The 13,770-nt window shown below is 39.0% G+C and overlaps 2 protein-coding genes across 2 annotated transcripts; both read right to left on the reverse strand.

The window, feature by feature from the left end:
- Window positions 1-4,245: 4,245 nt before the first annotated feature.
- On the reverse strand, window positions 4,246-4,713 carry LOC111400482. Its single transcript, XM_023027897.1, has one exon. It carries the CDS (start codon window positions 4,711-4,713, stop codon window positions 4,246-4,248), a length of 468 nt encoding a protein of 155 aa, XP_022883665.1.
- Window positions 4,714-8,089: 3,376 nt separating this feature from the next.
- LOC111400483 lies at window positions 8,090-13,022 on the reverse strand. Its single transcript, XM_023027898.1, has 3 exons — window positions 13,011-13,022; window positions 9,185-9,541; window positions 8,090-9,067 (listed from the first exon to the last, which is right to left on the reverse strand). Exons 1-3 carry the CDS (start codon window positions 13,020-13,022, stop codon window positions 8,090-8,092), a joined length of 1,347 nt encoding a protein of 448 aa, XP_022883666.1.
- Window positions 13,023-13,770: the final 748 nt, after the last annotated feature.

The raw sequence follows: 13,770 nt of genomic DNA on the forward strand, positions 1-13,770 counted from the left end.
AAAACTTAAGTTGCTGCACTATTTCTCAGTCTTGCTGCTTGATTTCTCAGTTTTCTGCCTGCTTCTTCTCCAAAATCGGGTCAATCTTCTCTCAATTAGTGTTACTTTTTCTCTTGCCTCTTTAGCCGTCTAACCCCCTTCTCTTTGTCTTCATCTTGGTATTTATATTTCCTAAGAGTCCTCAATGGTTAAGGTATGATTTTTGGGCAGAAAAAATAATTAAAAATCCGGGTTTTATTCGTTTTGGGATTTGGCGCCACGGTGCCTTGATGATAATACTAGCTGGCGCCATGGTGCCAGTGATTCTGCTGGAACTTGATCTCTTTTGGGTGCCAAGGCGTCGGCGCTGTGGCGCCAGTTATTCTGCTTTACTTCTCTTCATTTTATTTTTCAAGCCTATTTTCAACTCCAATCTTATTCAATACTTGCTTATTCATGCTCCATTTCATTGATCATCATTTTTGCTCATCACAGGCTCCCAATAGTGGTAATTTCTCGAGAGTTGTCCAAACTGCAAAACAACACGAACACACACATCAAAACGTTTAAAAATGCCCAAGAACAAATCAAAAAACGTAATTTAGAAGCTCTAGTTTAATGAGTGAATTACACTCATCAAACATCCCCAAACTTAGTTCTTTGCTTGTCCTCGAGCAAACACAAAACTAAAGATAATTATTAACGAACACAAAAGCACAACTAAAACAGACAAAGTCACTTAAAAGAAACTTTATGTTAGACACCTTGCATTTATAGCTTAAGATTAAAAATACAGCGTCAAATTCATGAATTACTTCAAAACTATAATGCACGCGTCAAATTCTCGCTTATTCAATGTAAACGGGTGTGTGTGTGTGGAGAGTTAAGCACAACGCTGTACAATAATAAATTGACCCAATTTTTTACCTTAAAAGTCAAATATTTCCTTGCATCGCTCATGGGATTCACACACCCCCAAACTTGTTTTCTTTTCTCTTCCCAAGGTGCATTCTAAAGTTGATTTTTCAATACTAATTTCTTACACCGCTCAAGTTTGGTTAGATTTCACTATTGTAGTTCAACCTATCAACAGATAAGGATTTTCCTTATTTTTGACAGCTTCAACCTCTAGGAATCAACCAAGTTACTAACCTCTTATCAAAGGTCTACTCATCTAAAACAAGTGTACGGGGCTTAATCAAGGCATGTGATATTACTTTTCTTTTCTCCTCTTTTTTATAAATATAAATGTATTCTTTAAACACCCTTTGTGTGGACGTCACTCCCTTAAACTTTCTAAATGACCCTTGTAACGAGCTTTAAGCCGATGACTCCCAAATCAGACGACTTTAGGGCACCATGTTTTAAACCCTTACAAGCTTAATCACTCGAGTCATAAAGGCTACGAAGAGACGATTCACAATGAGATTATTAAAGTTGTCCTCATTGGGATCTTTTTTTTTTTTTTGCAATGATTAGTGCAATGCCCCTTATTAGCATCTATTCTCGAAAATTGACCTCGAACTTAAGGTTTTCACCCAATTTTCATCCTATTAGTCTCAGAAAATCCACACAAAATTTAGCACACATGGAATCCACATTTATTACTAAACATCCTATATTTAGTTTAAAGGTAATATGATGTTCAACTGTTGTTTGGGTTTAGCAACTAAGTTCTCTAATTCAACCTAGAAACATGAATCAACCTACTCATGTACAACGCTACAATCAATCCACGTGCAAAAATAATTTCCGTTTCACAAGAATAAGCAAAAATCTAACTCACACATATAACTTATTCATAATCTATAAACCAATACATGTTCTTAATAGTATACATCATCGCCGGCAAAGCTATCTAACTCACTCAAGCTTTTTTTTTTAAATGCACACAATCACACAAAATAAAAAAAAAAGAGGTAATTTTAGACAATTATAAGCGACACTCCCCCAAACTTAAGCTACGCATTGCCCTCAATGTGAAAATGGAAGAAGGAGAAGGGAGATACCTCAGTGAAGACATCAATTGTCTTCCTCTTCATCAGGTGGAGCAGTAGGATGGGAATGAGATGGAAGTGATGGCGGTGGAGGGAAGGTGAGCTCGGGATGTGCAGATGCCATGACCGCCATGCAAGCGTTCTGATATTAAAATTGGTCAAAGATGGTGGATTGTAGATGATTCATGTATACTTGCATGCCATCCTGCCATCGGGTCATGCGCAAATCCATGGCTTCAAGACGTCGAAAGATGTCCCCCATAGCATCAGAAGGTTGTGGAGGCAGTGGTGTAAGAGGTAACGGATGAGATGACTAAGAAGAGCTAGGCACTTCCCGATGTCCCACACGCCTATCACGGAGGTCCCGTGTAAGTGGTTGTTTTGGGTGTAACACTTCATCAGTTTCATGCAAGGGAACACCCCCGTGTATGCAAAGGTCATGGATCAAAGAGGGGTGACCCAGACTGCCTGTAGTGGGCCCGACAAGGATGGGAAGAATGCTGTTTTGAATGACTCGGCCAACATCAATAGAATATCCTTTTTGAATCACAAAATTCAGTAAGGCCCGTTCCTTGGTGACCTTGCTGGTGTTGCTATTGGGGATCGGTTTGGATGATATGAAATGGTGCTAGATTTTATAGTTAGGTTCAGACCAGATGAAGGGAAGTAGGTTACATCACTAGCTCATCCTTTCCATTCAGTACCGAGGCGAGTTATAGTGTGAATTATCTCCCCGGGATCGACCCCCTCATCCCGGAGTCGGGAATAGTCATCATTGGGTATATCCCGCGTGTGGTAGAATCGGTTAATTGAGGCACTATCAAACTTGATCCAAAAATCTCGGACAAAAACCTTGAAGTTCTCATGTTCATTGGCGTTGGCATAGAACTCTTTCACCAAAGGAATGGATACAGCACTAGGTTGCTTGGTAAATTTCTCCCATCCCAAACTGTGGATTTTATCTGGTAAAAAATTATCAAGGCCCCTCTCAGGAATGCAATTCTGATGTACCACACTGTGTTTATAGCGTTCCTCTGCTTCGGAACTAATGAATCGTCGTCGATCAAACGCTGTAGTAGAGGAAGAGATGGTGACCTTGGATTTCTTTTTAGGATGCATTGAATAAGTGTTCCTTCACAATATCAAATGAAGTTAACCGTCCACCTGAATCAATTAAAGGATTTTGTCTTAGAAAATGAGGTATGTCCCAAGTAGGCACGAAAATCTTAATGAAACAAAATATCGAACATGTGGTAGGTGGCTAGGATAAAAAAGTACAAAGCTGAATGCAAGCCATCAAAAATAACCCAAGAATAGTACAAAAGAAGTCTTTGATGAAATTTATCAAACACGTTGTGGGCAAGACAATAAATTAATAGTTAGGAAAATCCAAGCCCATAGAAAATTACAAAGTCTTCTAACATAGATTCCAACATTAGTAAAGAAAGTCAAAGAGGACGAAGAACAAACATATGGTGGGCATATAACAAAATAATTTCGAAGATAAAACAAAAGCCCACACAAGCTTTATCAAAACACAATCCAACAAAGAAAAAATGATATTGTGACGTAGTCCTAAACAAGGTTACCATTAGAAGTTCAAATTAAACTAAAAGAAGGAAAATTGCATTGTAAAAGAACGTACCTTCTTTGAAGAACTAGTCATTAGCCTTTTACTTCTAAGATATGGGTTGTTGTAGATGTGAAAATGTATAAAGGTGAGGTAGTATGAGAGACTTTGGTGTGTGCAAGTGTGGGGAGGAAGAGGGGGAGATTTGAGAGAAGAGAAGAATAAAAGGGTTTGGGGGTAGGGAAATGAAAAAATAAAATAATATATATATATATATATATATATATATGTGTGTGTGTGTGTGTGTGTGTGTGTGTGTGTGTGTGTGATGTTGTTTTAAAAAGGGTTAGGCGCCATGGCGCCCAGGTTTGGCGCCACGGTGCTAGGTGCCAGAGTTGCTGAATTTTATTTTTTAAAGGAGGTTGGCGCTGCAACGCCAAATATGGGGGCCACGGCGCCAACTATTCTGAAAAAGAGGTATTTTTTTTACCTCCAACCTACTCCCTTCCCATATTGACTAGAGTGTTGATGCAACCATTTTGAGCATGACCCTACAAAATAAAAAGAAAATGAACTTACCAAATTGGCCTAAGAAGAAAAGAACATGTCTAAATAATGAAAAGAAACTTAAGGAATAGAACTTGAGTTACCTCCCAAAAAGCGCTTCTTTTACGTCTTTAGCTAGACGTGAACGTGGTGTTAAGTTGGTTTATCAAGTGTAATTTCTTCCACATCCTTATTTTCTTCTCCATAGTAATGCTTGAGGCGTTGTCCATTTCCCTGAAAGGTGGACCCATCCAAGCTTACTAACTCCACTGCACCATAAGGGAACACCTTACGAATTACAAATTGTCCCGACCACCGGGATTTGAGCTTGCCAGGAAAAAGTTTCAAGCGAGAGTTGAATAGAAGAACTCGCTCTCCTGCCTTGAAATCCCTCCTTAGGATTCTCTTCTCATGCCACATTTTTGTCCGTTCCTTGTATATCTTTGCATTTTCATCTACATTATTTTGAAAAAAATCCTCCAACTCATCAAGCTGCAACAAACTTTGTGGACCGGCCAATTTCATATCTAAATTCAATTTCTTCACAGCCCAATAAGCTCGATGCTCCAATTCCACCGGCAGATGACAAGCTTTTCCAAATACCAGACGGTAGGGTGACATTCCAATTGGTGTTTTAAAAGTTGTTCGGTATGCCCAAAGAGCGTCATCCAGTTTGAGAGATCAATCCTTTCGATTGGTATTCACTGTCTTTTCCAAAATTTGTTTAATCTCTCTGTTAGATACCTCTGCTTGCCCATTAGACTGTGGATGATAACCAAGTGCCAACTTGTGCTTGACATTATACTTAGCTAGAAGAGAATTGAACAGCTTGTTACAGAAATGTGTACCTTCATCACTTACTATTGCCCTGGGCGTGCCAAAACGAGTAAAGATATTTTTCTGTAGAAACCTCAAAACTACCTTTGCATCATTTGTTGGTGTAACAATAGCTTAACCCATTTAGATACATAGTCAACTGCAAGGAGAATGTATACCTGACCAAAAGAAGGTGGAAACGGACCCATGAAATCGATACCCCACACATCAAATAATTCCACCTCAAGCATATTAGTTAATGGTAGCTCATGATGCCTTGAAATGTTTCCGGTATGTTGACAACGGTCACATGTCTTAACAAAAGCATAGCAGTCTCTGAACAGATTCGACCAATAGAAACCGGATTGCAATACCTTTGTAGCAGTACGTGTAGAACCGAAATGACCTCCATAAAGTGAAGAATGGCAATGCTGCATGATTGATTGTGTTTCTTCACCAGGGACACACCGCCTGATTATTCTATCAGCACATCTTTTAAACAATATTAGATCATCCCACAGATATGACTTGACGTCATGGAGGAATTTCCTCTTTTGATGAAAGGTTAAGTCAGGTGGCAATCTTCTAGACACTAAGTAATTAACAAAATCAGCATACCATGGAATCTTTGTTGATACAGCTAGCAAGATCTCGTCAGAAAAAGTTTCTCGAATTTGACTGTCATCCACCACCCTTTCATTCTCTAACCGTGAGAGATGGTCTGCAACGACATTCTCACTGCCTTTCTTATCCTGAATTTCTACATCAAATTCCTGTAGTAGCAATATCCATCGAATTAGGCGTGGCTTGGCATCCTTCTTTTCAAAGAGATAACGGATTGCAGCATGGTCCGTGTAAATTATCACTTTGGTGCCAATGAGGTTAGATCTGAATTTATCACATGCAAACACTACTGCTAACATTTCCTTCTCTGTTGTGGTGTAATTTAGTTGAGCTCCATTAAGAGTTTTGCTGGCATAGTGGATTGCTCGAAAAATCTTCTCACTCCTTTGTCCCAAATCCGCCCCTACTGCGTAGTCATTGGCATCACACATAACCTCAAATGGCTGATCCCAATCTGTTGCTACCATCACTGGCGCAGTGACTAATTTTGCCTTTATGGTTTCAAAAGCCCGTAAGCAGTCTTCATCAAATACGAATGCTGTGTCTTTCTTTAAAAGATTACATCGGGGTTTTGCCACTTTTGAGAAATCTTTGATAAATCTCATGTAGAATCCAGCGTGCCCTAAGAAACTTCGAATGCCTTTGACATTGGTGGGTGGTGGTAACTTTGCAATTGTATCAATTCTTGCTCTGTCCACTTCCAATCCCCTTGCTGAAACATGGTGGCCTAGCACAATTCCTTCTTGTACCATAAAGTGGCACTTTTCCCAGTTTAGAACTAAATTCTTTTCCTCACAGCGTTGCAGCATTAAGGAGAGATTGTGAAGGTAGTTATCAAAAGAAGTACCAAACATCGAAAAGTCATCCATAAATACCTCCATAATGTCCTCAACCATGTCTGTAAAAATTGCCATCATGCATCTCTGAAAAGTGGCCGGTGCATTGCATAACCCGAATGGCATCCGTCTGTAGGTAAAAGTTCCATAGGGACAGGTGAAAGTTGTCTTTTCTTGATCTTCTGGTGCTATAGCAATCTGGTTGTAGCCCGAATATCCATCAAGAAAACAATAGTAGGAATAACCAGCTAATCTGTCCAACATTTGATCGATGAGCGGGAGTGGGAAATGATCCTTTCTGGTTGCCTTGTTCAGCTTCCTATAGTCAATGCACACCCTCCAACCAGTTACTGTTCTAGTTGGAATTAACTCATTGTTGTCGTTCTTAATTACTGTCATCCCTCCTTTCTTTGGTACCACCTGCACTGGGCTGATCCATTCACTATCTGAAATGGCAAAAATGATTCCTACTTTCAATAGCTTTAGTATCTCCGCTCGAACCACTTCTTTCATTGCTGGGTTTAACCTTCTCTGATGTTCGATGGATGGCTTGTAAGAATCTTCCATGAGGATTTTATGCATGCAGACTGTAGGACTTATCCCCTTGATGTCAGCTATCAACCAGCCCAAAGCAGCCTTGTGATCCCTCAACACTTTCAATAATCTGTCCTCTTCGTCCCTGGTGAGTGATGAAGAAATGATCACTGAAAATGCAGAATTGTCCCCCAGAAATGCATAGTGGAGGTGATCTGGTAATTGCTTCAGTTCAATCTTACTGCTTTCGCTGCTGTCTTTATCATCTGATTCCTCTGATTTTTGAATATCTTCACACTGTGACAGGTTGTTTTCAACTGGTGTAGACTCTAGAGCCAATGTGCAATCAACTAGGTCTTTGTTCCCTGCATATTCTCCAGAAGAGCTGATGTCATCCTTTGTTGAACTAAACATCATACACTGCTCCAAGGGATCTTCAATATATAATTTCTCATCGCGCACAGTAGAATCAATGAAGTCAATCATGTGGCATGTCTCAGTGTCGTCCGAATACTTCATTGCTTGATAGATATTGAACCTCACATCTTATTGATTCACTCTCAATGTCAAATGTCCTCCTTACACATTAATTAATGCTCTTCCAGTTGCTAAAATGGCCTGCCTAAAATCAGTGGGATTTCCTGATCTTCTTCCATATCCAATACCACAAAATCAGTTGGGAAGATAAATTTGTCGACCTTTACTAACACGTCTTCAATAATGCCTCGTGGGTAAGTGAGGGACCTATCAGCTAGTTGTAGAGTCACTGTTGTTGGCTTGACTTTCCCGAGGCCTAACTTCTTGAATACTGATAACGGCATTAAGTTGATCACAGAGGGCCTTTTCAAAGGAAGAGCTTCCAATGGTGCATGAAATAGTGAAGCTGGCCCGATCTTTTCTCTTCTGAGGAAGTTTCTTTTGAAGAATAGCGCTGCATTCTTCTGTCAATTTTACTGTTTCATATTCCTCCAATTTTCGCTTCTTTGACATCACTTCATTCATAAACTTTGCGTAATTTGGCATTTGTTCCAAAGCATTTTCTTGAAAATTTCTAAAAATTTTGCAAATTGATTATCAAATTTTTTCTTTTGAAAATGCTGTGGAAATGGAAGTGGTGGTGTGAGAATTGGTGTGTTGTCAGGGAAGGATATGGAGTAAGGTCTGTGAACCTTATTTGTTCCTTTGGCCTACTTTTCTTGCTCTTCTACTACTTGTTCTTTCTCTTTATCAGGTGTGGGGTTGCTATCTTCGGTGGGTTCACTTTTTCCAACTTGCTTGCCACTCCTTAATACAATAGCTTTACAGTGCTCCTTTGGAATAACTTCTGTATCACTTGGAAATTTTTCTTTTTGCTGAGACTTCATTGAGGTAGCCAACTGGCCAATTTGCACTTCAAGATTCTTCATTGTGGCTCCCATGTTGGACGCATGTGTTTCAATATTATCCAACCGTGATTCATCTTTGTTGAAGTGTGATCTTGTCTCAGAAATGAACGTCCCAAGGATGTCTTCCAGTGGTGGTTTCCCGTCAGAATTCTGAGTGTTGAATCCGGGTGGAGGTTGAAGTGTGTTTCTATTGTTGCCATATGACAAGTTCTCGTGATTCTTCAGCCCTGGATGATAGTTATTAGCTTGGTAGCTTCCTCTTTTATTGTAGTTTCTACTGTTGACATATTGGGCCTGCTCGTTTGCAACCTCTGTCTCTTGGTGTGATGAAGAAGTACTCATGACTACCTTCTGTTGATTTCCTTGAGTAGTAAGCGTGACTATCTGATTTGTGAGTGATGCAACCTGAGCTGCTAGTGCGGTGATGGGATCCACTTCATGAAGTCCTGCTACTTTCTTTACGCCCGATCTCTCACTTGGCCATTGGTAACTGTTGGTGGCTATGTCATCCAATAAAGCATATGCAGCCTCTGCTATTTTAGCCATTAAAATGCCTCCCGCAGCTGCATCCACCATAATCCTTGTCTGCCCATTTAGCCCATTATAAAATATCTCAATTTGCACCCATTTCTGGAACCCATGTTGAGGACATCTCCTAAGTAAGTCTTTAAATCTTTCCCAGGCTTCATAGAATGGCTCGAAGTCGAGTTGTTTGAATTGGCTAATTTCACCGTGAAGCTGAGCTGATTTAGAAGGTGTAAAGTACTTGGTGAGGAATTTCTGAGCCAAATGATCCCAAGTTGTAATTGAGCCATACGGTAGTGACTGGAACCAAACCTTTACTTTGTCCCTTAAAGAGAATGAGAATAGGCGAAGTCAAATTGCATCTTCAGTAACCCCATTCATCTTCACCGTGTCACAAATTTCCAAAAAGGATCCAAGATGAGCATTTGGGTCTTCTATTGCAGCACCCCCAAACTGATTTTGCTGCACCATATATATCAACCCTGGCTTCAATTCGAAATTGTTTGCAGTAATTGCTGGGCGTGTGATGCCGGAATAGTTGTTATTGACAACCGGCCTTATGTAGTCCCAAATAGCCTTTTGTTGGTTATCCTCATTGGCTGCTCTAGCATCCTGTTCTGTCATTGCTTCCCGTTCGTTTCTTTGTATGCTTCTGAGAATGCGAAATGTGCGTTCTGGTTCAGGATCAACAGGTAGTAGATCTAGATATCTCGCCCTTCGCATAAACAGCTGAAAATAACCACAAGGAAGCTTTTAAAGATAGACACAAAAAGAATAAAATAAAAATAAATATTACGATAGAAATAAAAATCTAAAGTAAAATGAACGCCGATTGATAATAATATCAATTGAAATCGAATGAATCAATCCCCAACAACGGCGCCAAAAACTTGCCATGCAATTTATGTAACGTGATTTAACCGCAAGCGTACGGTGTCAAGTTTTGTAGTATATTAAGGAATTGAAAAGTGTCGAACCCACAAGATTGATATTCGACTCCTACTGAATACTATAATTGTGTCCGCGTTTACTTTATCTAGACAATCGGATGTTAAATTGATGTTTGAATGTTAAACTAATGTCGATGAATTAAATAACGCAAGGAACGTGAGGCAATTTTTAAAGATTGGATCAGAATTATGTAATGTATAGGGAGTGATTTCACCATATTATCGACATAATTCTCAACCCCTATAGATATTCCTATCAACTATTTCTCGAATTCATAGGCAAGAATCCTAAATTAATTCTATTTCCTTCTCTCGAACGTCAAATAGAACCTATCTCTATATTTTAATCCCAATATCTCTATTCCGAATTAAATGTATAAAGATTATCAAGCACTTTGTCCTTGTTTTACCCTAAAAAATTTGCACTTTCTCTCGAAACCTACAAATCTAAGTTATATTGTTCTTAGATCACGCCTAAATTTTCCTCTCTCGAGCGTTAAATTTAGAGCAACAATTCATTCAATTGATGATCAGCCAACTGAAAGCATTACGTAAGAACAATACAAATCAATTCTGGAAAAATCAAAGGGAATACTATAAAGAAATTAAATTATGTCTCAAATAGGTTACATCAAACCCTAGATTTAAAAGTTTAATTCATGATGGGGAATAAAATTGCAATGAAATACAAACTAGAGTGCATGGGTAAGAGAAAGTTAGAGAAAAACTCAAGTTGCTACACTATTTCTCAGTCTTGCTGCTTGATTTCTCAGTTTTCTGCTTGCTTCTTCTCCAAAATCGGGTCAATCTTCTCTCAATTGGTGTTTCTTTTTCTCTTGCCTCTTCAGCCGTCTAACCCCCTTCTCTTGGTCTTCATATTGGTATTTATATTTTCTAAGAGTTCTCAATGATTAAGGTATGATTTTAGGGCCGAAAAAATAATTAAAAATCCGGGTTTTATTCGTTTCGGGATTTGGCGCCACGGAGCCTTGATGATAATACTAACTGGCGCCAAAGAGCCCAAGTCCAGCGCCGTGGCACTAGTTATTCTGCTTCGGTTGCTCTTCATTGGGCGCCCAGGTCTAGCGCCATGGCGCCAGTGATTCTGCTGGAACTTGATCTTTTTCGGCGCGCGTGGCGCCAATGATTCTGCTTTGCTTCTCTTCACTTTATTTTCCAAACCTATTTTTCACTCCAATCTTATTCAATACTTGCTTATTCATGCTCCATTTCATTGATCATCATTTTTGTTCATCACAGGCTCCCAATAGTAGTATTTTCTCGAGAGTTGTCCAAATTGCAAAACAACACGAACACACACATCAAAACGTTCAAAAATGCCCAAGAACAAATCAAAAAACGTGTTTTAGAAGCTCTAGTTTAATGAGTGAATTACACTCATCAAAAGGTCATTTTCACATCCATTTGTTGCAACTCTAGGTCGAAATGTGCAACCAATGCCATGATGATACGAAGTGAATCTTTCTTTGATATAGGAGAGAAGGTCTCCTTATAGTCGATTACTTCCTTTTGAGTGAATCATTTAGCAACAAGTCTTACTTTATATCTTTCAATGTTGCCTAATGAGTCTTTTTTTCATTTTGTAGACCCAGTTACATCATGTTGCTTTTGCACTATCAGGCAACTCAATAAGATCCCAGACCCCATTAGATGCCATAGAATCCATCTCATCTTTCATGGCATCAAACCATAAACTTGATTCTTTACAATTTATGGCTTGTGAAAACATTTCAAGATCATTTTCAGCTCCAATGTTATAGTTCAGTTCTCGCAGATGCACAATATAATCACTAGCTATCACTGATTCTTTGCTTTATTAGATCTCCCTAATGTTGTATCAACATTTACTTGGAGATCATGTTGTTCAACCGGTTATTCAACAATTTTTGGCAATTCTTGAACATCTTGATCCACTGGATTATTATCAGCAGTTTTTAGAACTTCAATGATTGGTTGTCCAATACCTATATGAACTTAAGGGGTGTTGTGAACGACAATCAGTCTATCATTTGAAATGGAAGTTTGAGCATCAATATGATTCTTTTCAGAAATAATGTCCTGGAATTGACTGCTCCCACTAATCAAGTCATTCTCAAGAAAACTTCGCATTTCTTGACTCCACAATCTTAGTGCTGTAAGTTGGTCAATAGGATCTGTACCCTTTAGACATTTCGGCGTATCCAATGAAATATCTACTAATGGTCCTTCAGTCTAGTTTTCTTTCTTGTGGGTTGTAAATTTTTACTTCAAATGGACATCCCCAAACGTGTATATGTCACAAACTCGATTTGCAACCTTTCCGCAATTCAAATGGTGTCTTTGGAATAGCTTTGGTTGGAACTCGATTTAATATATACATTGCCATTTTAAGAGCTTTGGTCCACAAAGATTCAGGAAGTTTGGAGTTACTTCGCATACTCTTCACCATATCCATTAAATTTCGATTTCTTCTTCTATTACACCATTTTGGTCCGAGGAACCAAGCATATTGTATTGGACAACCATACCATGCTGATGCGAACTCGATCAGCAAGGTTGTAATCGAACCCATAGGATATTGAATCGGATCCCAAGAACGTCAATATGATCAATGTTTATGGATCTGACCTCAAAATAGTGAACCAAACAACCCAACAAGAACATTGCTGTGAAGGACCTTTTGATCACACGATTGAAGAAATCACACCCGAATTGTGGATTTGAACCAATAAAAAATGAACCAAAAAAACCCAACGGTAACGTTGACGCGAAAGACCCCTTAATTACACAATTCAATGATTCAACCCGATGTTTTGAACGCGACAAGATGTTTAAATCTTGATAGGTTCGATAAAATTGCCCATCATAGACAGTTTTGAAGCAACGCTTCGAAGAGGAAAATCTCTCATTAATTCATCAATAAAGTCTTTCTTACAATAAAAAGATAAATTCCTATTTATACTAGAATATAATTAAAAGGAATTAAAAATTCTAAGAATCCTAATTTAAAAAGGAAAATATAAAAACTAACATTTAAAAGGAATAAAATAATAATAAAAACCTATTTAAAAGGAAACAACTACCAAAGGACCACAGAATTGTCTACCATTATAGAATCCTATAACAATTTGGAAACTTGCGTGAAGATTAGGAATTCTGCCCGTTTCTGCCTTATCAACATACGGTGCGGCCGCGTGGTTCTTGAGGATGCGGTCGCATGGCTGCATTGCTTTCTACCTCTTTAATACCTGATTGCCCATGTGCGACAGCAAGGTGTTTAAGCTGGGCGGTCGCACAACTTGAAAGATTGCAACCCAGTTTCCTTTGTTTGCAACCGGTTGATCCAAGTTATTTCTTCCATCGAGCCCATTATAGAACTTGTTCCTTGGCACGTGAATGTCCACATTTTGAACTCCATAACTTGACCATTATGTTTCCATCTGAATCAACCTCAATCGGCACCTAACTTGGCTCAAATAGTGGTCTCGACCCTCCGTCAACATGCATCAATTCTCTAGAATTTTGAAGCCCATCTTGGATCACATCATCATCTCTCTCTTCGAAAGGATTCGACCTCGAATCCAAACCTTGATCAACCAAATTGTAGCCCTTGTTTTGAATTAGTGCTAGAACATGAAATGGCCCGCCACCTCTAGGATGATACTTGGACCTCTTTTGACTTCGAATCCGCCTCTTTCTTAAATAAATCCAATCACCGTCACATATATCAAAATGCTTACGCCTTGGAAGGTTTATTTCTGCAAGTATAGGATGCTCCAAGATTAATGTCCATTGATGATCCCCCGTGCATTTTCCTTGACTGCTTTCGTGTAGGCAACTTTAGCATTGACACTTCGAATGGATGCATTTTTCCCGGTATATCATTTTTAAATTTCAGTCGCTTACATATGAATTCATTCCATGGCATTTTCTGCTCCTCCTCGGGGATCACAAATTCAACCAACGGCAATAATGGCATTTCCAAACTAAGGTGTTGTTGGTTAGCTT

This window comes from Olea europaea, chromosome 10 (genome assembly GCF_002742605.1).
Source record: "Olea europaea var. sylvestris chromosome 10, O_europaea_v1, whole genome shotgun sequence".
Lineage (NCBI taxonomy): Eukaryota > Viridiplantae > Streptophyta > Magnoliopsida > Lamiales > Oleaceae > Olea > Olea europaea.